Source organism: Capsicum annuum, chromosome 6, assembly GCF_002878395.1.
Source record: "Capsicum annuum cultivar UCD-10X-F1 chromosome 6, UCD10Xv1.1, whole genome shotgun sequence".
NCBI lineage: Eukaryota > Viridiplantae > Streptophyta > Magnoliopsida > Solanales > Solanaceae > Capsicum > Capsicum annuum.
In genome coordinates, this window is record NC_061116.1 from 199,215,062 (window position 1) to 199,241,271 (window position 26,210).

Genomic DNA, 26,210 nt, shown 5'->3' on the forward strand with positions numbered 1-26,210 from the left:
GTTGTTCAGTAGTTTAGTGGATCCACGTAGCCATGTGTTAGTACCCATGGCATGGTACTGGCACCGTTCCAACTGGGGTTATAGGTTGGACCCTAATTTACTCATTGGGGCATGTCAGTTAGATGATAGCTCCCATAGTCTCAGTTTAGTGTTTAGTATACTTTAGTTCATGTTTGCATTGGCCATAGCATACATATATTAGTTATTCAATTATCAAATTTCAGTATTTTAGTTTACAGACTATTTTCAGAATTATATTATATGCTTGGTCATGCATTCTCAGATTTTACAGTTTTCATGCATTCTCAGATCTTACAGCTTTCACGCATTTATATTCAGTAATCTCATGCTAACCAGTTAGTCTTTACTTCATGCATATTCACTCAGTTATCTCCTATTATTCATCCATTTATTACTTCATATTCAGTTATCCCATGCTAATCATTCAGTCAGTTATTACTCATGCACATGAAATAATGCATATTAGCCTAACCTTATTTAGTATACCAGTATATTCAAAGTACTGATTGCATACTCGTTTTTTGCGCTATGATGTTTAATATCATAGGTTCGGACGCTCAGTTCCCTAATCATGCATAGGCATACCAGATTATCTGTTGTAGCAGTGGTGAGTCCTTATACTTTTAGGAGAGGGGTTATTTACCTCAGTTTATCTTATTAGTTCAGTATTTTCTATTCAAAGTTAGTTGGGGATTTGTCCCATCAACTCTATAGTCAGTCAGTTAGAGGCTTTCAACACTTTTAGTCAGTTATTCAGTTGTTAGATACTATTGACAGTCTTATAGTATTATTTTTAGACAGATGGTTTTAGTATTTTGATTCAATATCATTTTTTGTATTTAAAACTTATGGTATTTTGAGTTAAGTTTTGTACATGTTTCCTGTCATTCTATTCTATGCTCATAACAGGTACCATCAGGGGTTAGCTTGTAGTCACTTGTGACTGTAAGCACCATATAGCGCCCAGGTGGTAATCTTGGGGCGTTATATACTTGGTATCAAAGCCAGGTCTTAAAGTGTCCTAAGGACTCTAAAATTCGTGTTGAGTAGAGTCTTGTGCATATGTGTGAAGTGCGCCACACTTATTGTTAAGTGGCTACAAGTCATTTTAGGAAAAGTTTCCCTTCCTTCAGTATTCATGTCATGCGAAAGAGCATGAACTCTATTTAAACTCTCTGCCTAACCTATCCATACTTCTGTTTATAGAAAATTCCACCCAAAGGGAACAATAGAAGAAGAAATAGGAATCAATCCGCACCTCCGCCTATTCAGGAAGATCCCCTGAATGAGCATGTCTCTCATACCGAATTCGGAGCAGCTTTTACTATCTTACCTTATTCAGTAGTTGCTTAGAACAATCTAAAGGTTGTTGTACTATCTAGGATTTTGATCCATGCTCAGCTGAGTGACAGAAGGGAGCATAGGAATAAAAAAAAAGAATAAGAGGGCCAGAACAAGTAGTTTTAAGCTAAGGTCAAGGGGTAGTAACCAGTCCTAATTTTGTTAGAAATTCTCAGCCCCAGATCTGCCTTCAGCCAGTGTTCAAATGCCTAAGTTTAAGAATGATAGTCGAGATAGATCACTAGGCTTTAAGTCATGGAGTAGTGGGAAGGGTGTTCGTACAAATTCGCTTTATGAAGAATGTAGAAAGAATAATAAGGGTTTGTGTAGAGCCGGCAGTGATATGTGTTTTGGGTGTGGAAAGCTAGGCCACAAAGTCAGAGATTTCCCAAAGAGTGGTCAGCAAGGTCAGTCCAACAGTCCCCCAGTTTCATTCGGTCACTTAACTCAGTAGGGTGCCGCTTCTAGCGTAACTAGTGGCAAGCGTCAGAATAGGCTTTATGCACTTCAGTCCCAATATGATCAGGAAAGTTCTCCTAACATGATTACTGGTACTTTTCAAGTCTTTCATTTACATGTTATGCTTTTTTAGACCCTGGAGATTCTCTTTGTTTTGTAACCCCCTGTATAGTTGTCGAGTTCAATGTCAGTCCTGATAGAGCCCCTCTCAGTGTCTACCTCAGTAGGTAAATCTATCCTAGCCAGACGAGTATACAAAAACTACCCAATTTCAGTATCCCAGAAAATCACTTTAGTTGATTTCAGAAATAGAGCCATTCAATTTTAGTTATTGAATGAAACGGTCATTGAATGAAAGGGTAGTACCTCAATGCTTAGGGGTCAGATGTGTTTTTAGATCCCTTCTCAAAACCCTATGACAGTAGATGACATAGAATTAGAAGCATAAACCTAGAAGTTTAGTAGCAATAAAGTAGGGCTAGTAGTGTTTGAATTTGATGGATTACGTATCCATGGGGATAGTTGTATGAAAGGTGAATCAGTAGGCTTGAAATGGTGTATGCAAGAATTTGAGCTAATTATTATGGTGTAGGTGTGCTTATGTAGTACCCTTGAGTGCTAAGTTTGAATGGGCTAGTAATGTAGAAATTAATGTTGTTACCAGCTAAGTTGTGGGCTATAGCATGTTGATATCGGATGTCTAAGTGTAAAGGTAATTCTCATGGTTTAGGGAGAAATATAAGTTTAGATATATTATATTAGTAGGCTGTAAAGGTAGTTAGTATGGTTCATTAAGATGTTGAGAATATCCATGTTAAGTGATAGAATTTAAGCTTGAATCTTTGAAGATTGAGCTAATGGGAAGTTGAGTTGAGGTACTACATGGTGTGAACTCATGGTATGGTGATACTCTTTGAATTGTGATACTCTAAGGTACTACATGGTGTGAACTCATGGTATGGTATGGGGATATAGAAAGATAAGAATTGTGTATCAGAAAGAAGTACCAACAGTGGGTCTTACATTATCAGTTATAGTATTTTAGGGTAAGTATAGTGCTTATGTGCATTATTCTACCCCAGACTCTAGAGTAAAGTGGTGACAGTTAAGTTTAGCATTGTTGATTAAGTTTTCGTAGACTTAGAATTATAGCTTTAAGCCAAGGGGGAGATGGTAGAACAAGTAACCAAGTTAGGCTCTCAAATCCATGCAGTGAGACCAGTATGTATAGAAAAGAAGTAGGATAGGATGATGCCCGACCTGCTCTTATTTCAGTGCAAGGTTTTTTAGTTATCACGATATTTACTCATGCCTTACATGTTATCTCTATGATCATATCTCATAATTGTACACATTATAGAAAATTATGTACTCTCCCAGTCCCTAGTATGAGGAGTTCTAGTTCACCCAGTAGTACGAATCATGTTCCATGAATTCAGAAACTCCAAACTCAGGTCATGCATTTCATGACTCATGTATTCATGTTTTATGGTATGTTCAGTTTACATGACTCATGCTACACTCTTAATGATCAGCAAAATTTAGATTTGTGTCATGTATGTCCTCAGTTTAGACTTCTTTAAGGAATTCATGTCGTTTATACTCTATTCCTCAGGACCTAGTTAAATGTCCAAGGTATACATGGTATTTCTTCCATGCTTTAGGATCTCATGTTCTAAATTTTCAGTGACTTATCCTTATGAAATGATGTTGATGATGAGTAATTTGTTTAGATGTGAGAAAGTAAATATTTCATGTTAAGGAAAGATTGTTGCATGATTGTTTTACATGAGGCTATAGTTGTGAAGATATGCTTGAATGTCATGTTGGTGTGTAAGTGGATAAATGCACTATACGTTAGTGAATGGATAGTAAGAGGTTGTATTTAGTTGTTGAAGGGGTGATCAGAATTATTCAGGGGATGGGAAGTTATGAAAATGCAGTGTGTATTGAATTCATGACTCAGACTAGTATTACAGTGTTATGTGTGCGTTTTATAGATTTGAGTAGGCTTGAACATAGTAGGAGAATTCAGTCCAGCTCAGACCTCAGTAGATACAGTTATCAATGCCCATGTGAATATTTTTAGTAGCCTCAAGTGAAGTGCGGCGTTGAAGTAGAAAGTATACTTGAGGGAGTAGTTGAGAAGTGTGGCTAAGATTGTAAGTTAGTAGTTGTAGTGCATAAGGCTTAGTAACTCTGTCCTAGTTGATGTTTAGTAGGCCTTTGTCCCATATTACAGAATTTTAGCCATGTTGTGATTTCTTATTCAGATATCCTATTCAGAGCATACCACGATTATTTTCTCCCTAAAGTCTTGAGAACTTCATAGAAAGAGTATCGAAGAAATACTCTAGTTAAGTTTAAGCTTTCAATATGAGTTAGTTTGTATAGCCAGTAATTCAATTTAGCAGTCAGGCAGACAAGTTACTATAGTTTCATCTCTCCTATTGAGGAGGAAATTCCTTCATGACCATGCAAGTCATAACTTCAGTTCATGAATCAAGCATCAGTTTCAGATTTCAGGTATTCAGTCATGATTCAGTTCATAAGTGTCTCGTGTATTATCTCAATCTTTCCTCATTATTTTAGCCATGTCAGTGTCTTTTAGGGGACATAATATCCTAAGGGGGAGATGTAATACAATCCCCCAAGCTTTCATTTCCTAAACCTTCCATATTCTATTCACATAACAAGATCTAACTTGAAGTAATGGGTACTCATAACTTGAGTCTCGTTCCAATCTCAGCCTTATAAACTATTCTCATATTATTACGCGTATTCAAGGAACTCAATTTAGTTCATGATATTAGGTTCATACATTATGTTTTAGATCCAGTTATGTTCTCATGTTTCCAATTATGCATGTTCACTATATGATCTCATATTCTTCAATACTCTCAGCTAAACCAATCATATTCGACGACGAATGTTTCTAAGGGAGAGATATTGTAATACCATAAAAATTCAAACCAATATTAGAACCATGCTTCAAGCTCATGCAAAATAAATTATAGTGATTTGGTAGTTTTACGAGTAAGTTTTATTTATAGTAAGGCCTCAAATAACTCCTAGCTATTAGACAAATCAAAATATCTCCTATCAATTGAGTTCTTGAGAAGAATATTACTATAGTCAAATTCAAACAAAAATATATTTCATTTACAAAGAATTTTTGAGCTCATGACCCACCAACATATAGATAATTGGATTAGCTTTCCAACGATACCGATTTTGACTAAATCCAATACCCGGGTGAGAAGTTATGCCACTTTTAGTCAGAGGGAGTAGCTCAGTGCGATCATGCCACGTAATGGTGATCCCAAAAATCACACTCGTCACTTTCTAGTAGCTCACCACGATTGATCAGTGTCGCACCAAAAATCAAGGTGGAACAGGTATCGCGTCACGGAGGAGTGCAAATTCTCATTTGTTTGTTTTCAGTGACGCAATGCAATAGCACCGCTTCACGCCAAGGTGTAAAATCGGGATCGTCCTTTTTCCAGTGACGCAATGCGATATCACCGCATCACGCCAAAGTGCAAATTTGCACTCATCCCTTTTCCAGTGGCGCAATGCAATAGCATCGCATCGCGCCAAAGTGTAAAATTGGGATTTCCAGTTCTGAGTTTTAAATTTTCAAGGGTGGTTTAGTCTTTTTCCAAGCCCCCTGTAATACCCCGCATTTTGGGCTAGAATGAAAATCATTATTTTTATGCGTAGATGATCCAAAATCCATAAATCTTATTCAAATTTGGTATGTTAATCAATTATGTAGTGTGGGAACCTATTGAGCATGAATTGAGATCATAGAGGTCCCCTAACTCAAGGACGAGTTGAAAGCTTTTCTATCGTTCGAGTTTGAGTGAACGTCAAAACTTGGGTCAACCTCAATCAATCATAACTCTTTGTATATAACCAATTAGAAGGCCTACTATATATCAAATGAAATTTCTTTGAGTTCTCCTTCTAACGCCACTGGTTTTGCTTTCATCCGATATCGAAGTAGAAAGTTATGCTTATTTTACTTCGAAGTGGTGGTCTGCCAAAACGTGACTACGAGGCTGACGACTTATTAGTTGTATGATGGCCCGTCAGACCTGGTCATTAGCCTAAGGCATTGAATGGTGAAAACCAGCCCAAAAGTGAAGACCTGGGTGACGACTTATCATCTGAGTGACAGCCCGTCAACCGTGGTCGTCAACTGATGCAATTATGCAATTTTTTTGGGTTCCTTAGGGGTATTTTGGTCTTTTACTCACTCCAAAAACCTTTCACACGAATTAAATCACCCCTTAAGAGTTATTAATCAATTACTATCAGTTTTACAACATAAAAAACTTTCTGTTCACTCTCAAAATAAGATCAAACTAGGGTTTTCTCCAAGAACAAGAAATTCAAGAAAATCAAGCCTTAAGATCAAGATTTCCAAGGAACGAATCGAAATTAGAGTTCTTCTCTTTAAACTAATTAATTTGAGGTACGTTGTGTTTATCCTAAAAAAACTACATGGGCTTGGAAACATTAGAACATGATTTAAAGATTTTCAAGCATGATTTTAGAAATGGGTTTTGAAATACATGATTTTATTATGCATTATGAATGTTAAATGTATTATTGATTTGGTCCTTAGGACTTCCCCCTAAATTGATTTACATGTATACGTATATGTATGAAATTTGAGATTGAAGATTGTTTGAGAGCATAAATTATGGACTCCCCCTCTTGTGATAAATTAAAGATTTTGATTTTGTTGGAAAAGAGTTGAAATGCATGTTTTGTGAGTTGAAAGATGTTTTGTCAATGTTATAGTATTTGAACATTGATTTAGAATTGTTGAGAGGGTGTATTGATATAACTATGTTTTGTGTTAAAGAGAAGAATTGCATAAGATAGAGACTTTGGACATGACCACCATTGTTTGTTGAATTATTGATAAAGAAAATTGCTTGCATGGTTTTACATGAATTTTAAAGCATGAGTTTCTTGAAAGAATTGTTGATATGGTGGTACTGAATTTCATGATTTGAAAACAGAGATATAATTTGATATAAATGGCTCAGAGAATGTGACTTGCAAGTCAATGGTATGACGATACCATATATGTGTATGCCATGATAGAGTTAAAGATTTCAAAGTATGTTTTCAGAGCATGCATGTTTAAAGAACTAAAAATAGGCATAAAGAGAGTTAGGTGGTTACCCGAATAAGGCATGAGTTCAAGTAACTCTTAGCCTAAAATCGTATTTTCTGATACAGGTAGATCATCGACGGCCGTGTGGCGTAGTAGATTCAGAGACTCCGACCCTTGCAGCACACTTGGGTTGGGGGCTTGGTTGCCGAGTTAATGGCAGATTCCATATAGCATGTGGGATTACAGATTGTAGGGTACACCACTGTCACGACCCAAATTGAGGCCCTGACCGTGACGAGCATTCTCGAACCGTGAATGCCCGAGACGCCCTCTGTCTATCTGGTAATCATGCGCAACATTCATATAATAAAAGATAATGCGGAAATAGAAATCTAATACAAAAATATGGTCAGTCTGAATGTGATCATAATACTGAAAAATTGAGATCCAAAATATATCTGGATAATAATAATGTCTGACTCAGTCTGCGAAATCTCTACTATGAACTAAACAAAATTGTCTGAAAACTGGGACAAGGCCCCCAGTAGACCAAAACATGACTAAAGATAAATATCTGAAAGTAAAAAGGCCTTCTGAAATATAGAAGGCTTACCCCTGCACAATCTGCTCTGCGATCTGAATTATCTACTATTTATCTGGACCCCAAGACTGTGTCTCAAAACCTGGAACGAGGGGGGGTCAGGAAAAATGTACTGGCACGCGAAGCAATCCAAAATAAATTATTTGAACATATATATAATAGATGAGAACAATTTTCATCAACACATCATGTATAAAATAGCTTCTGAAAACACATGGGCATCATTCAAAAATCATAAGACATTTTTGTCAAAACAATTTTTGATATTTGTATTACTTCTGAGTTAGGTGACACTCCTCTACAAGTTTGATATTCCACGGGCTATATGGAATCTGCCATTGACTCGGCAGGGAAGCCCTTAACCCAAGTGTGCCGCAAGGGTTGGAGTGTCTGAGTCTGATACGCCACACGATACTTAACCCAACGTATAATAATATACCTGGATCGGCAAATCATGGTTTTGGGCAATGAGTTGTCTGAACTCACGCCTTCTTCTGGGACCACCTAACATCTCTTTATGCCCAATTTTTAACCTTTTCTGAACATGTATCATTCTGAAATTTCTTAATCATGAAAGTCTGATAAAATCTAATTTCTGAACTAGTATGTGTCTGTTATGGCATTTGTCTGAGTTAGTATCGTCATACCAAGACTTTCAAGTCCTATTTTTGAGCCATAATGCATTTAGCATGATCTTTCATAAAAGTGTAGTTTCAGACCACCCAAACATGTAATTTACATAAAAGATTTCATGTTCCGAAACTCAAGTCAAAACCATGCAAAAACTTTCATCAAACATATGGTGGTCATGTGATTTTGGCAAAACTATGCACTCTTTCATTATATGTGTATTCAATATTTACAACCCTTTCTTTCATGTTCAAAATCGTATTCCAAACATAGCAAAGTCAAAGCATTTCATATCATGATTTTTCAAGACGTATTTCAAAACAATCTATATCATGTGAAACATGGAAAAATTACATCAAGAGAGGGATTTCATGTAAATCGTGCTCTCAATTCATATTTCAAGGCAAAACACATATATACATATACATATAATTTTCAAGTCACTTTGGGAGAAAGCCAAAAGGCTAAAACAATGTTATTTAAAGCTTCTAAAACATGAATATGTACATGAATTCGAAAACCCCTTTCTTAAAGCATGATTTCTATGCCCATGAGAATTAGAAAAACCCCACATATCTCTATTTAAGAAATTGAGGGATGATCCTTGAAGCCTACGATGTGGGGATTCCAAATCTCCAATTATCTTTCAAAACCCACGGTTGAATCTTGAGTTAGTTGAGATTTTTGTTTGAACCCCTAAGGGATGTTCTTGAGAGAAAATTTGAGAAAATAATTATATTTTGATGAATTGGGGGCTAAATCTAGCGTTATAGATGAAATTTGGGTGAGGTGAAATGAATAAAATGCCCCTAAGAAAACAAACAAAGTCGAAACTGTCCCTCAGTTGACAAGCTGACAGGCTGAAGTAAAATAGGTATAACTCCATACTCAGATGTTGGATTTGGATGAAACCAGTTGCATTAGAAAGAAGAATAAAATATATTTCATTTGATAGGTAGAAGATCTCTCAGTTCATTACATTTAGAGATTTATGATCATTTGAAGTTGAACCTGAAATGCTGAAAACTAGGCAACAGACTATGCGTTTTGCTACTGTTTTGAAATCCAAACGCAGCCTTATGCGTTCCGAAAAATTTCAAAACTTATCCGAGATGTATTATGAGATTTTTTGATCATAACGCAACTTTAAAATATAAAAATGGAGGACAGGAAGGTTAAAAAGTTGTATTCCAAAGATTGCCAGCTAAAATGACTGTAAGTTCTCATTACACTTAGAAAATTTTTCAAGTTTTTAAGTCTAAGATCACTCTATTAAAGGATAATCCATGCACGACTTTTACAGGGTGTTACAATCACCTAGCACAGAAGTAATACAAAGAGTGTCACAGAATTCAAATGTTTTCCCAGAGTCTTTTAAAAATGTCATGTGATTTCTTAATATATGATATGTTTATGAACTGTTTTAAATTTCTCTCATATATGTTGAATATAAATAATTATTTTAGATTTGATCTGCGTACCAGTACATCTGTATTGACCGTCTTCCCCTACCTCTCAGGTTATGAGGCTCAGTCTAGGGGTCTTGATAAGTAGTAGATATTTCGGACAGCAGGGCAGAGTTCAGTGGTGAGCCTTCTATATTCTAGAAGGCCAAATATTTTACAGTTATTCTATCATTACTATAGTTTTGGTCTACTGGGGGCCTTGTCCCGGATTTCAGACAGTATTATTTTGAGAGATAGTAGAGATTTTGCAGACTGAGTTAGATGTTATTTAGACGTTGCTGAATTGCAGTTTCATCATTATTTTTTAATTCAGATTTGACCATGATTCCATATTATATTTTGTTCGACATCTTCTATTATTGTATGAACGTTATGTATGTCTACCAGATAAAGAGGGGCGTCCGAACCTTCATGGTTCTGGATGCTCATCATGGATAGGGCCTCGGTTCGGATCGTGACACCTCCAATTCGTGAAAATAAGAGATTAAACCTATTCTAAGCCTAGTACTCTCATTATTCACCAAAATTTTCTCCAAGAAAATCCTAAAGCTTTACCTTTCAAGATCAATTCCCACGAAAATCCACCAAGGACTTTCAAGGATTCTTTAATTGAGGTATGTTAAATGTTCATCCATGCGTCCTTTCCACCCATGGAGTCCAAGAACCCAATTTCAAATTCAAAGTAGTGATTTTTACAAGTTATTGAGATTTTAACCATGAATCCCCATGCATTTTGATTTCTATACCATGTTTAAATGTAATTGATGTTGTTATAAATACGCATACGTTTGAATGGTGTTGTTCGTTGAATTAAATCTTAATTGATGATTTTAGTAGTGAAATCATGCTATTACAACAAGTTTTAAAACTATTCTCATGCTTAGCTTAAACCATGAATTACAAGTGTATGATGAAATGCCCACAAGAATGAGTTTTGAATAAATGCTTACATATCATGTCCTCAAAGTTTTAGTACGGCCTTGCTATCATTGTTATCAAGTCCTGGGGGTTTGAATATCTGGAATTTAGCTGCTTACCTAGTTTTCAGTATTTATAAAATGGTTACAGAATAGTTACGAGCCCTATCTTTTCAGTTAGTATTTTTAATAGTTAAGCATAGTCAGTTCAATATTTCAGGTCTTTCAGTTGGGAGTAGGATTTAGCACCGAGTGAATATAGGGATAAAGACTTCTCTGCCAGTTAGGAAGAGTCGTTAGTAGCAGTCCTTGCATTCTAGAACTACATAACCAGCGTAGGATATGAGGAGTCACCCGTCAGTTTAGGCTTGACTCTGTCCAGGTGTCACTTGTCAGTTTAGGGTTGACATCCTGGTTGTTTAGTAGCTTAGTGGATCCATGCAATCATGTGTTAGTACCCATGGCACGGTACGTCACTCTTTCAACTGGGGTCATAGGTTGGACCTCAATTTGCTCATTGGGGCATGTCGGTTAGATGATAGCTTCCACAGTCTCAGTTCAGTATTCAGTATACTTCAGTTCAAGTTTGCATTGACCATCACATATAGATATAATTTATTCAGTTATCAGATTTCAGTATTTCAATTTACAGACTATTTTTAGAATCATATTATATGCTTGGTCATGTATTCTCAGATTTTACAGTTTTCATGCATTCTCAGATTTTATAGCTTTCACGCATTTATATTCAGTAATCTCATAATAACCAGTCAGTCTTTACTTCATGAATGTTCACTCAGTTATCTCATGTTATTCATCCATTTATTACTTCATATTCAGTTATCCCATGCTAATCATTCAGTCAGTTATTACTCATGCACATGAAATAATGCATATTAGCCTAACCTTATTTAGTATACCAGTATATTCAAAGTACTGATTGCATACTCGTTTTTTGCGCTATGATGTTTAATATCATAGGTTCGGACGCTCAGTTCCCTAATCATGCATAGGCATACCAGATTATCTGTTGTAGCAGTGGTGAGTCCTCATACTTTGAGGACAGGGGTTATTTACCTCAGTTTATTTTTATTCAGTCAGAGTTAGTTGGGGGTTTGTCCCATCAACTCCACAGTCAGTTAATTAGAGGCTTTCAGGCACTTTTAGTCAGTTATTCAGTTATTAGATGATATTGACAATCTTACAATATCATTTTCAGACAGATGTTTTCAGTATTTCGATTCAGTATCATTTTTTGTATTTAAACCTTAAGGAATTTTGAGTTAAGTTCCGCACATGTTCCCTGTCATTCTATTCAGTGCTCACAGCAGGTACCAATGGGGGTTAGCTTGTAGTTACTTGTGACCGTAAGCACCGTGTAGCGCCCAAGGGGTAATCTCGGGGCGTTACGGTGGGTACTTAGTGCTTCTGGGAAACAGTCCCATCAGTTGGAAGTCCAAGAAACAAGACACTAATTCCCTATCATCTGCAGAAGCAGAGTACATATTCTTAAGGAAAGTGGTGGGTGAGCTGGTGTAGCTAGACAAGATGTTTAATGAGCTAAACATTTATCATCCATCTTCTATTGAAGTGTATTGTGACAGCCAATCAGCAATACACATAGCTCAAAATCAAGTCTTTCTTGAGCGTACGAAGCACATTGAAGTTGACTGCCATTTTGTTAGGAAAAATCTTCAGGAGGGGCTTTTCACTCTTCATCATGTTGCTACCAATGATCAGTTAGCAGATATCCTCACAAAAGCACTCACTGGAGTTAAACATTCCCATGTTCTGTCCAAGTTGGCCGTGAAGTCATCACCTCCAACTTGAGGAGGCATATTGAAGATTAATTATATCTGTGCTTTGCGTTAATCAGGATTAGTAATTAGTTAGTTAATTGTAGGTTAGGAGTTAGTTAGTTAGTTGATTGGTTAGTGGTGTCCAGCTGTCAAGCAAGTTGGTGGTTGTATATATAATGTACAGTGGACAAATGAGAGTCAGTTTTCACTCTCTTAGCTACTCGCTGCTTCTCTCCAGTGGAGATTACTCTTTCCTCTTCCAAATTCTTATCAATGGCACACATTTCTCAACATGTTTCTTAACATAATGAATGGTTAAATCCACGGCTCACAATAATTTTTCATTGATCTAAAGCATAAAATGCACAATACTAAAGGAAGCAGCAGCACCAGGTGAGCATACGACTCACAATACAAGGGAATAACCAGCGGAAGACTACCAACAGCCAGAATTATTAGTTGGAAAGTTCTTTTAACTCAAAACTATAAGCAAGTCATCCGATCAAATAGCAAAACACCCTGCCGATCTAGGCAGGAGAAAAGGAGGAAACAGAAATGCTTCATCCAATCAAGTTAGATCGAAACAGTGTTCAGTTTGAGCAAGTAAGAGTATCAAACGTCAAGTATAAAGAATCTTTGAATCTTGAATTCCTTGGTTTTACACTATTCTTGTTGAAATTGATCACTCTATATGCCTTCTGGTTTATCCGATAGCAATAATTTGTCTAATAATCAACGATAAGCAAAATCATTAACCAATCAATAAACAACGTTTCCAAATATTTTGGGGCAAACGATATTTATATGAACAAGTTTTAATGGGCTAATATCAATAATCTTGAACGGCATGCAAGGGAACTTTGTTTATTAACATAAGTTCGTACTTTTTGCCTTTTTTCCCTTCTTTCAACCCAAGCATACTTTAAACTTCTCATTAAAGCAGTGGAACTTTATTAAATTAGGAGTGTCCAATTCAGCAGCAATCAAATTGTGACAATCAACTACTCTCAGTTGTTTGAGCCTTTCACTGGTGATCTTCATAGTCTTCAAGGTCTTGCAACAAATTAAGTTAAATCAAACTTTTCAAGATTTTGTAGGCTGTAAAATAGTTCCTCTAACCAATTGTCCGTGATGTCCACACAATTGAGGTAGAAACTCTTGAGGGTTTTGCAATCAGTTACTCTAACAGCATTTATATTCCCATGGGAGTGGTTGTTGATGCTAAGGTCTTCGACATTAATTGCTGCAATATCAATCAATTGGAGTACAGAATGGTCATATCCCAGGTTTTCCTGGTTTGCCAGGTTTACCAAGTTAACCTTTTTCAGTTTAGGTAAAGTTTCACCAACCTGAAAGCTGGTGAGTCCGTTAAAATACCGCAAAGACAGATGCTCTAAATTGCAGAAGCTTGTGCACAGAGCCTCAATAAATTCCTCATCCAAAAACACGACAGGCACAATTCTCGCAAAGATGATAACTTTATCATACCATCAGCAGGCAGTTCAATCTTAAATCCTTCCAGACTCAGCACAGTTAGTGATTTGGCAGAAAATATTGTCTCAGGCAAACTGTAGTATACATTATCAGGCTTTTCTCTTAGATTTAACTGTTTGATATTACAAGCTACGAGTATCTTAATCCAGTTGTCAACAAAAGAAAGACGAGGGTGATAATAACCTAACCACAAAGAGAAGTTTTGCATGGGAATATTGTTCTTTTTCCTATTTGCTAGAATTTGATCTATAACATCATGCATATGTTGTGATCCATAGTGAATATAACCAAAATTTAAGTAGGGGAGTGAATTCCAGGCACTAGCACAAACCTTGGACACTGTACTCATTCGTGCTGCATCATTAGAGCTAATGAAAGACAGGATGTGATGCAAAATTGGCTTTGGCAATTTGGAAATTCGATTATCACCTGTTACATCTACACTATCATTGTTCCCTTCCATTGCCTCGGCCGCCAGATTTAATCAAAAACATCACTATTATTAGCCTATGAAAGTATTAGTATTTATAAGAGTGTCTGTCATTCTCTTCCTCTAAACCAAACCAACTTACGAAAGGAGTCTACACAAAAATTGTTATATATATATATATATATATATATATATATATATATATATATATATTCATTTTACAATTTATTAGCCTACACAAAAACATTACTATTGGAAATATAGATATCACTGCGTACATGACCAAAACTCTCATTGAGCCCCATGAGAAACTGTAACAAACGTCGTTGACGCAAGTGCTCGATAAACGGTTTATTTTCATCGCAATTACAACCAGGACCCGGTATTAGCCCGTCGATTTCATCCCATAAATCCTTCAATCGACTAAAATATGTAGTGACTGAATCTGTACCTTGCAACAGAATCGCGATCTCCTTCCACAACTGATAGATCCTAGTCAAATTAGACTTGTCAAAACTCTCTTTGAAGTCATCCCAAACTGTCTTCGAATCTGATGCATAAACTATACTGGAAATGAGCTCTGGTGAAACAGTAACCTGAATCCATTATACATTCTTCGTGTACAACTTCCATCTACAAACCCTAGCTTGTTCTTCCCCAATAACACTAGTCTCATCGATTTTCTCCATAAAGTGTAATTCTCCGGGCCAGTCAATTTGATTCCAATCAAGGTTAATCCCGGTGTGTCTGAATTTTGAAGATAAAGTGGATGATGGTGATCAATTTCCTCTATAGCTTGTGAATTCTGAGATTTTTCTGCTGCCACCATTGTCGCTTGCGTTCATCTAGCTCAGCCACAAATCGACGGTGCGGATCACTATTTTGGCTTTGATACCATGTCAACTTATGAACGAACAAATGAAATCTAATAGAAATTACAGAAACAATCACAACTTCTACCTCACCATTGAAGCCAACTGATCTTTTTAACTCACTAATGCTACAGTACAGCTGTCTATTTATAAACTACAATAGCGCTCAACAAACTAAGGGAGTAAAATGACTAAACTACCTTGGAAAAATTAACTGATATCTATATTTCCAATAATTACTATTAGCCTATATATATATATAGAGAGAGAGAGAGACATTTTACAATTTATCATAGTTGATTTCCTAAGTAAAAAGGAAAAAGACCTAAAAATATGGCATACCAACTCTTTTAGTTGTTTGTGGTCTCTAACTGTGGATAAAATTTACATTCAAATATTAGAAATTCTAAATATAAATAAAAATTTGTTTATATTAAAACATAAGGAAAGTGTTTATAAAGGGAGGAGAGTTTGAGTTAAATTCAGCTATCCTCTATCACAGTTATATAATGGGTCTACAATTCCTAATTGACATAATTTCTGAATTTCCAGAACCAATTTTGCAGCACACAATGTCTTTCCTTTTTGGAACAATGCATGGAACTCTATGCAGAGGCATGTCACAAGTTAGAACACTATCGAGACCACAAAAAAACATATTTAAGTGGAGAAAGATAGAAATGCGAGCTCGTCATTCACCAAGTTCTCAAACTGTGTGATAGTTAGAAACTTCTCAGTTGTTAAAAGAAGTATCTCTAAAATTTAATAGTTTGCCTTATTTCAAATCTATTTTGACAAATATTTGAAAATATGTAGAACAACATTGACATGTGTTCGTTATCAAACGATTAACTTAGTGGAAGAAAAAGAACATTAGACCGATTTGTTTTACCTTTTAGGACACAAGACAACTTCATCTACATAGCGGAAGACTGCAAATGCACACTTGTTGGCAGATTTTATAAAGAACAAATCAATTAGGAAGAGTTTCGTAAGTCAATACCCACTGAAGGGAGCATTCAAAATTGCATATTTAATTTTGATTCCGAACATGTATACTTGGATTTCACCACTCTCAATACAATCTACTTCGAAAGATTTTGCAATAGCGAGATGGCAATCTGATGAAGCTCCTTCCATGGTTGCTGGACTCAATTTGTCCAAGAAGTTGAAACCCTCTTAGCTCTAGTATGGATACTCCTACATCAACTGCACATCGAAGGTAGTCAGCTTGGTGGGTCAAGCCTTAGCTCCGGATCAAGCAACTGTCTCCAAATACAACAACATACCTCAAGAAATCCCATAAGTGAGGTCTAGGGAGGCTAGAGTATATCCAGGCCTTCCACTACCTCATGGAGCGAGAGAGGTTGTTTCCAAAAGACCCCCGACTCAAGTGCAGCGAGCAAATTTCTCCACATCAGAATTAAAAATTGAAATTGATATCTCTAAACCAGGGGAAGGTGGAATTTGGATGGGAGACGATAATTTTTGGCTGAAAGTAGAATATGAACAAGTTCTGAAATACTGTCAATATTGTTGTCTGCACGGTCATTCTGAAAGTGCGTGTTATTTAAAAAGAATGTTATAGTAAGTGAAAATGCAAATCATTAGAACATAAAGGAGATCCATGGGGTAAGCAAAATGGATTTTCTTGCAAAATTTCTGCTTTCTCATATCAGATAAAATCTTACTGGTACTATTTTAGTTTGTGTTTTTCATGATTTATCGGATTAAATGCTTAAACCTGATAAGGCAACATGTTTTGGCGATACCATTAAAGTTAGTCATTCACTAGTCAAAGGTGCAACAATAATGAATGTACTCCAAGATACTTATGCTAGCAAATGTACAATTTAATATATTAAATCTGTAAAAGTGATTTACTAGTACTAGTCAAAGGCTGATCTCAACCATCTCCAAGTTTTCTGCATTGGCGAAAAAGTAGTTTCTTAGCTTCTCTTCTTCCATACATGAAAAGTTATGCAATTCGACTTTCTTTAATGTATGCCTCCCAACATTTCCATGGTAGAGATGCACAACAAGGCTTCTTGTCTTCATCCAATGCATCTTCATATATGAACTGTCAAACGAGGAAAATCAGTTAGATTTAACTATGAAGTATGAACAACAAGAACAAAGGGAAAAAACTTAAAGTTATAAAGAATCAGTTGTGAAAGCAGTAGTGGATAGATTTAAAACTCTTTGTATTAGCCTATGAGCTGCTCGAGATCAATGTTAACCATTATCTGAACGAAGGAAGATCATCTCAACGAGTACAACAAATGGGTGCTTTCTGATGGTCAAAGAGTAAAATGCACAATACTATTGGAAGCAGCAGCACCAGGTGAAGCTAAGGCTCACAATAACTGGGAATAGCTTGCGGAAGACTACCAATAGATAGCAATGTTTTTTTCATTTTTTTGGATAAACGTGGTGTTTGGGCCAGCTTGCGTGTACCTCGACTAATTTCACGTGATACCTGCCACCTCCCACTAGCAACAGGTATCAGATAACTGTGTCCACCAAGACTAGAACAGATAGCCATGTTAGCAGGAAAATTCTTTTTACTCAACTATAAGCAAGTCAGCCAGCCAAGTATATAGAATCCTTAAGGCCTGAAGAATTCCTTTGTCTTAAAAGTTAATTCATTAATTTTACACTGTTCTTGTTGAATTTATCCACTCGCAACTTTTTCTGTTAATAATCACAAATAAGCAAGAGAACCAAAAACCATTACCAGGTAAACTTAGTTTTATGAACAACTTTTAAAGGTTTAATATAACAATTTTGAACCAGCTACTGTTTGACCATAGTTCCCAAATATTTTTGGTAAAACAGATTTGGGTGATGTGTTTGGCCATAGTTTTTGGGAAACATATTTCACGATGAAACATGATTTATTCACATAAGTTCTAAAAGAGTATTAAAAATACTCATAAATTTGATACAAAATTATCATTTTTATATTAAGCTAGATAATACATTATTCAAAAATTATAACACGATAGTTTAATAAAACTACTACCAATACAATAGTTATGAAGATCCATCGATGCAAAAAGATAAATAATAAGAACAGTAGTAACTAACTATTCTACGTACGAACAATCTATTTAATAAGAATATGTTTAATGACGGGTTAGGAAGTCATAATTGATGGGATCTTTTTCTTCTATAAAATATAATGAGGGGTTGGGAAATCATTATTTATGCGAAAAGATCTTAGTTTCCTGGCCAAAATAAATTTTGATAAATTTTTTTTTTTCCAAAAACTACTTACAAAATCTATGGCCCGATTATAGCCACCAAACAAAGATTCAAAAAGCATGTAAAGATGACAGAAAAAACTGCAGAAACCTCAATAATAACTACTTTCAATTTTTATTAAGTGAGAAAGGATAAACTATTACCTTCATGGTTTTTAAGCCTGGAGCTTGGGTAAAAGATAGGGTGTCCAGGTGAGGAGAAATCCAAAGAATACTATCAACAACATCGACAACTGAATTATTGAATTGATGAAGAAAGTTCACTCGCAAAATATTAGTACCATAAAGGGGTGGAAGGAGGATTTCTCTCAGGTCTTTTGGTATAACTATGTCCTGCATTCAGAAAAAAGAAACAATAAATAAGACACACAGAACAAAGCAGATGTAGCTAGAGTGGGACGTACCTTGTCGCAGTGGCGCGATAATTCAATAGACTTGGAATGATTGAAGTTCGCAAGAAATTTCATCAGCTTAGAGTGCCCACCACTGTCACCAGATATTGGGTACAACTGGAAAACGGCTTTCAGCAAAGCTGAAGCTTTCAAGTTGAATGTTGAAGTTGGATAATAACTTCTGAATTGGAACTTGAATAAATTAGGAGTGTCGAAGTCAGCAGCAATCAGATTATCACAATCTAAGGTTGTCAGCCATTTGAGACTGCCACATGTGATCTTCATATTTTTCAATGTATCGCAGCGAGATAAGTCAAAGCTTTTCAAGATTTTGTAGTTCGTAAAATAGTTCCTCTAACCAATTGTCGGTGACATCCACACCACCGAGGTACAAACTCTTAAGGGCTTTGCAAGCAGTTATTCTAACAAACTTTGCAATCCTGTTAAGGCCGTCGATCCTAAGCTCTTCGAGATTAATTGCTGCAATATCAACCAACTGGAGTATAGAACGGGGAAATTGTAAGTTTACCTTTTTCAGTTTAGGTAAAGTCTCACCAACATGAAAGCTGGTGAATCCTTTGAAATCCTGAAAAGACAAATGCTCTAAATTGCAGCAGCTTGTGCACAGGGACTCAATAAATTGCTCATCCAAAAACACATAAGAGAGGTGCAACTCTCGCAAAGATGATAACTTTATCGTACCATCATCAGTGGGCAATTCAATCTTAAATCTATACAAACTCAGCACATTTAGCGATCTGGCAGCAAAGATTGCCTCAGGCAAGCTGCCATATTCGAAGCCGCCTTGAAAATTATGTCTGTCTACTCTTAGATTCAACTCTTTGATATTACAAGCTATGAGTATCTTAATCCATCTATCGGCATAAGTAAGACGAGCAAAATAGCCTGACCATAGAGAGAACTTTTGAATGGAAATCTTGTGCTTTTTCCTATTTGCTAGAGTTTGATCTATAACAACATTCATACAGTTTGACCAGTCGAAAATATAACCAAAATTTCAGGAGGGGAGTGAATCTCAAGCACTAGCCAAAGCCTTGGAAAGAGAGGATGTGATGCAAAATTGGCTCTGGCAAATTGGAAATTCGATCATCACCTGTTGCATCTCCATCACAATTCCCTTCCATTGCCTAGGCCACCAATTTTATTCAAAACCCTAACTCTAAGCCTATGTAATTATTTATAAGAGTGTCTGTTGTTCCCTTCTGCTAACTAAACCAACTTATGAAAGGAGTCTACACAAAATAGTTGCTCAATTTATTTATTTATTTTTTAAAAAAGGGGAGAGAGAGAAACCTAAACATTTTTTACTATGAGTTGGGAATTTTATTGGCTACGTAAATTTTCACTTTATTGGTGAGTGTTCGTTACCACGTATAATCTCCTCATCTTTTTCCTTTTCCCCGCCTCCAACTATTTAAAAAAATGCCGCACCGACTTTTTTTTTTTTTTTTTTCCCAAAGTATCTCCCAGCCCGACAGGCCAAGGACTAATCCTCCGCGGATCTGAGCTCTATTTAAGGATTTGCCGCTGACCAATTGGTTGTTGCATGCGCCGCACCAACTTTTAGTAATTAGTATGTTGTGGTCTCCAACGAGCACCTACATCAACCATCTGCATTTACATGTACAATAATATATTAAAAATATGGATACCATTAGAAAAATCATTTTGAATTTTTTACAATTCATCTTTGCAATAAAAAAAATCACTTATTTCTTCCTATTATTATATTATTATATTTATACTATTTAAAAGAAATCCTAAAATATAGTATAAGAAAATTAATTTTGATAGATTTTTCTTTTCCTATACTCAAAAAAGGAGACCTAAAATAAGAGGAAAAAGAAAGCAAAAACAAAAATTTGTTATGAAATAAAAATTAAGAACAACAAGAATAAATAGAGAGGGAAGAGCGGAGACTTTTTTATTTATCACGAGGGATGAGAGATCATCAACTTGAGGATATAATGAACAAAACCCCTTTATTTATAGCGAAAAATACTCCTAGTTTCTTTCTAAAAGATAGATATTTCATATCCTAATAGATATCAAATAGATCTCATCTATATTCTTGATAGACATTCACTATAATGTAACACTAGAAAAATGGGCTATGGTAACGATAGCTTAGGCGACGGTTATAGAACCGTCACTATAGATACTCTACGGCGACTGTTATAACCGTCGTATAATGTGACCATGTCTAATGGGACAATTAATTAACATAACCGTCGCATATTTGATTTAACCATCCTAATAAATCATCCTGTTGTAACAGTTATTAGAACCGTTACTATAGGTAACCTATAGCTACAATTAATTGTACAAAAAATAACAAAAACTCGGGGTATTTTTCCCTCCACTCTTTATTTACACCTGCTATTTTTAATATCATAATTTTAAAAATAAAAAAAAATAACTGAGAAAATCACTTTTGTAGGGTTAGGTTCCCCATTTCATTCACTTTGGTCTTCTTGAGAAAATCAGTAAATTGCAGCGGTTCCCCCATTTCAATTAAGAAAGTTTTTGTTTTGCCAAAAACTTAGTTGGGTCGATTCTTGAGGGCTTGGATCGATTGGTAACTTGAGGTTTGTTCTTGAGTAAATTGCAGCCTTGGATGTCAAAATCAACTTTCAGGTAAAATTAGAAGCACAATAAAATCACAGTTCTCTTGTAAGTAACGATTTCATTCTCCCTTTTTCTTCTTTTTCTGAGCTTCATGGGTACGGATAAAATTGGAAGTTTAGGATTGTTCGCGGATAAAATTGGAAGCAGAATAGGAGGGTTTTCTTGGGATTGTTATGGGATTAAGAGTTGTAAGTAGCGAAAATGGGATTTAAGGTTCACTGAGTTAATTTTGATTTCTAAATAATTTATGTATTAAGAGTTTTCTTTGTTCTATATATACTTCTAGTTGATGGTAGGGGGTAAGGTTGCATACATGCTACTCCCGCTAGATGTCACTTTTAGGATTACACTGGTATGTTGTTGTGAATTAAGAAGTTAATAACAGTAGAGTTAAGTACAACAAGGAATGTTTTAAACATCGTAATACGTGGATTGCCAAAATCATAACTTCTTTTAATTAGTTGCTCTGTCAGCAGCTGCAGTAAAGAAATAAACTCGGACCTGAACTTAATATGTCATCTGATTCTGAAGAACTAACTAAATCAACAACCTAATAGGCATAAAGAATTGTTTAAAGGTCAACGATTACATCATACACACAGTTACTTGGGTCATTTTGTAGTAGGAAAGAAGAGGATACCAAGACTAGGCATGTATAGTTAAATCCATACAATGAGAGAGATTTAGTTGGATAAGAAAAGAAGTACAAAACATTTTGCTTTGGGTGTCACCTGGTCAACAGGAATTTCGAGGCCTATGCTGTCCATACAATTTTGAGAATCTTTGTTCTCTGACGAAATTGAGAATCTCAAGATGTCCTGAACTCAATTTGGAGACACCCATCCAACTTTCAAGTTTAAAATGGTTTGAAGTTGATGATTCTCCTAAGGCTGGAGTTGTTTTTGACAAAGCTGAACTGTTTACCTCCCAACTTGAGGGAATGAAGCAAATTGAGGAATTATGTATAAGTGATTGCAACCCTCTTTATAAATGTATTATGTAGACTAATTTAGTATGATTGTTGTGAATCTAAATCTAAGGAAAATGCAGCTATGTATTTGAATCTAAGATGATTAATGATTTGGATACATACAGTTGAGCACTTGATTCAAGTTCCTAATAAGAAAGCACTTGAACAATGTAGTTAAACAAGCAGATTGCTAATCTTCTGCAAAATCAATGTAGTTAAACAAGTGGAATGGTGGTTTCAAACTGTTTGTAATGTAAAATTATGGTTCTGATTGGTCATCTCACACATCCACCTCATTCCTCAAATGTGGGAGAAGAATTTTCATCACACAACAAGGTTTTGACCAATGTCCTTGTTGGTCGAGTTAGTGGTATTTCTGGGTGTTTGAATCAATTATTTGAGATCTTAGATGACAATTCTCATTATGGAATTAGATGCTCTATATAGTAACACTAGATTATGTATTTTTTTAGACTTCATGAATGAGAATGGTTGGTGGCTAATGGTATTTACGTAGACGAGAGCAGAGCTTGCATTCACATTGTCTAGATTATTTGTTGTTTAACTAGGCATGAAACTTAAGACATCTGCCAAGACTGGTGTTTACTTTAGATAGAGAAGTAACTTCACCTTGGAAGTTGGATCCTAATTACATATAGAACATCTCTCATTATATTGTTTATCAACTTTAAAGTCTAGACTTACTTATATAGATGACTGCAATTGGGACGGTATGTAGTACTATTTCTGTATCGATTTTACTATTGATTTTTCCATTTTGGTTATCTTCATTTGAATTTTGTGTGAAATTCAGTTTGACATTCGGATTCCGATGAGAATTTCATGTTTTCATTTCATATATGGCAAATTTTGTATTGTTTTTGTATAGCTCGTACTGTTAATTTTTCCGTTTTGATTTCTTAGTTAGAATTTTGTGCGAAATTCACCTTAACATTTCTTTGTTGTGAATTACAATGAGAATCTCATATTTTTATTTCAGGAAAGGCACGTGTTTTCAGTCATTGTCAACATCTGTGTCTCAGATTGTAGCTCCACTTGTCTAGCCATAAGTGCTCTTACTATTTACAAAATGTAATATATAGAAGCCAGAGCAACTTAATTCCTAGTTTTGATGCTGAGTACGTAGTAGTGTATGATGGAGTGTACATTCTCACTCTTTTCTCTTAGGTTGAATATAATTACTCTAATTTACTCTAGTTATGTAAGTTAGCTATTAGAGTTTGGGAATCTGTTTGTGTGCATTAAGTGTGTGTTAATAAATGGTATGTATTTTATGGAGAAATTAGATAGTGCTAATATTTATGAGGTCAATATGTTGAAATTATACATATATTGGGGCTAAGCAATCATTTTTTTGCTTCAGAAATTTACCAATTGACCTTCTTTAATTATTTGTGACTAGTGTTTATGAACTTATAGGCTTGTAACAAAATTATCTTATACAATAAGGTGATATTAAATAATTTAATCAATGGAAATTATCTTTGTTTTATTCTTTATTAAATATATGTTATACAAATTATATCACATACCTAATGATACTGTTTGTACGTTGATACTGACTATACTCATGTTTTTTTCTTCAATATTTTAAATGCATAACATAGGCTATTTAATGGGTATTGGAGATAGAAGTTGGATGTATCTCTCAAGATCTGCCGATGAGTACGAAAATGGAGTCAAGGATTTTCTCAATAAGGCATTTGAACGAGCATCTCTAGGAAATGAAATATTATGCCCCTGCAGATTATGCTTTAATCTCTATTGGCATTATCGAGATGTGGTGGAGAATCATTTGTTTGGTCATGGATTTGATCCTAATTACACTCAATGGGTTTTCCATGGAGACGGAGTTTCATCAACAAATATTCCACCTCCAAGTCATGAAGGGCATGAAGGAGTAAGCCATGGACTATCTGATGACCAACATGATGATATTGATAAACTACTTCATGATACTTTTAGAAATGTAGAAGATGAGTAGAGGCATGAAGGACATGGAGGAGTAAGACGGGGACTATCTGAAGATGTTAAGCAATTTTTTAAATTAGTAGAGGAAGGAAAATAATATTTATATCCGGGGTGTAAGAATTTTTCTAAGATGAGTTTCACCATCCGATTGTACTTGTTTAAATGCATTCACGGGCTGAGTAGTATAGCTTTCTCAGACTTGCTAGACTTGATGAAAGAGGCTTTTCCATTCGCTCAGATTTTCGAGTCTTTCCACAAAGCAAGAAAGGTGATAAGAGATTTGGGTCTCAATTATGAAAAGATTCATTCATGTCCTAATGATTGCATATTTTTCTGGAATGATAATTCAAATCTCGATAATTACGTTGTGTGTGGGTCTTCTAGATGGAAGAATGTTGTAACACCCCGTATTTTTGATCTAGAAAGAAAACCATCATTCCTATGTGTGTAAGCTCTAATTCCATGGTTTATATTTAAATTCATGTCTGAGGATATTTCTCCTAATGTATGAAGTGATTATGAGGCGAAAAGTGTTCATAGAAATCACTTAGAGAAAAGTTGAGCCAAGAATCATTCATTCTTCAAAAGTTTGATATTTAATTCTATAAGGATCTACTTTAAACATGTACAACCTTTTATATATGTAGAATTTTGCAGCTTAAGACCCACCAAATTGTAGATAATTGAATTAGCTTTCCAGTGATACCGATTTTGCCTAAATTTGATAACCAAGCAAAAAGTTATGGCATTTTCTATCTGAGGTAGTAAGTCGACGCGATAGCGACGTGACTACTCGGCTAGCACATTATGGAACTGCTTCATACGCTATTTTATTTTCAAATGGGTGTAGGGGTATTTTGGTCACTTCTCCTCACCCAAAATCTATCCATAACATAAAATTTCAGCCCCAAGAAGCATCAATTTCCTCTTTAATCAATTTTCTCTTAGAAGAAAACCCTAAGCACCTCTCCAAGAACAAGATCAACATTTTCTTCCTCAAAGATAAAGAATTCAAGCCTTTCAATTCAAAATTCTCAAGAAAAGTATCAAGATTCGGGTTCCCTCTTTCAAACTAAATAATCTTAGGTACGTGGGTCTATCCTAAACTACATGGGTATATGTTTTACGATTTCTAAAATCCTTTAAGATGTATATGCACGTATATACTATGAGTTTTGGTAAATTATTTTTAAGAGCATGGATTGTGAAATCAATTCAATGGAATTATGAAAATTGTTATGGGGTTTTCTATAAGTTTGATTTATAATCTCGTGCTTTTTTTGTGATTTGAAATTGAAAGGTGGTTTACGAATGTAAATTGTGAAATTTCACTCCCCATGATGAAATTTATGAACCTTGCATGATATAAATTGTGAATTATTTTGAGAGCATAAATTAAGAGCCCCTTTTTTTATCATGAAATTATGTATAACCAATGTCGGGGGCTGATTTGAGAATGATGAGAAACTCTTGAATTTTAAATGTCTCCTCAATCATTATGCATGAGTAGAATAAATGGAATGGACACTATGTTTTCAATATTCATAAAACGAGTGTGTTTGAATGAGTTTCATGTGATTTTGATAATGAGGACTCTGGTGTGACTGGATAACCTTTTGGTGGTAATTGTACATGTTGGAATAAGAAGGGCTGTGGAATTGATATGATATGAATGAATTGCAAGTCTGGGTATGACGATGCCCTGTTATGATGTGCCCTTAACAGAATGATAAAGATTTGTTATTTAGCATGAATTATATTTTTAGGAGGCTAAAAA

The 26,210-nt window shown here is 35.3% G+C and overlaps 2 protein-coding genes and 1 long non-coding RNA gene across 3 annotated transcripts; 1 reads left to right on the top strand and 2 right to left on the bottom strand.

Annotated features, from left to right (window-relative positions):
- Window positions 1-13,432: 13,432 nt before the first annotated feature.
- On the bottom strand, window positions 13,433-14,325 carry LOC107873991 (F-box/LRR-repeat protein At3g59200-like). Its single transcript, XM_016720900.1, has 2 exons — window positions 13,857-14,325; window positions 13,433-13,761 (listed from the first exon to the last, which is right to left on the bottom strand). Exons 1-2 carry the CDS (start codon window positions 14,323-14,325, stop codon window positions 13,433-13,435), a joined length of 798 nt encoding a protein of 265 aa, XP_016576386.1.
- A 2,471-nt stretch (window positions 14,326-16,796) lies between these two features.
- On the bottom strand, window positions 16,797-20,052 carry LOC107874792. The gene is made up of 3 exons (XM_016721532.2): window positions 18,835-20,052; window positions 18,575-18,763; window positions 16,797-17,244 (listed from the first exon to the last, which is right to left on the bottom strand). The coding sequence occupies exons 1-3, from the start codon at window positions 19,105-19,107 to the stop codon at window positions 17,143-17,145; spliced, it is 564 nt and encodes a 187-aa protein (XP_016577018.1). The 5' UTR covers window positions 19,108-20,052; the 3' UTR covers window positions 16,797-17,142.
- Window positions 20,053-21,177: 1,125 nt separating this feature from the next.
- LOC124899313 lies at window positions 21,178-24,915 on the top strand. Its single transcript, XR_007056646.1, has 2 exons — window positions 21,178-21,480; window positions 24,070-24,915. It is a non-coding gene; the product is annotated as an uncharacterized LOC124899313 (long non-coding RNA).
- Window positions 24,916-26,210: the final 1,295 nt, after the last annotated feature.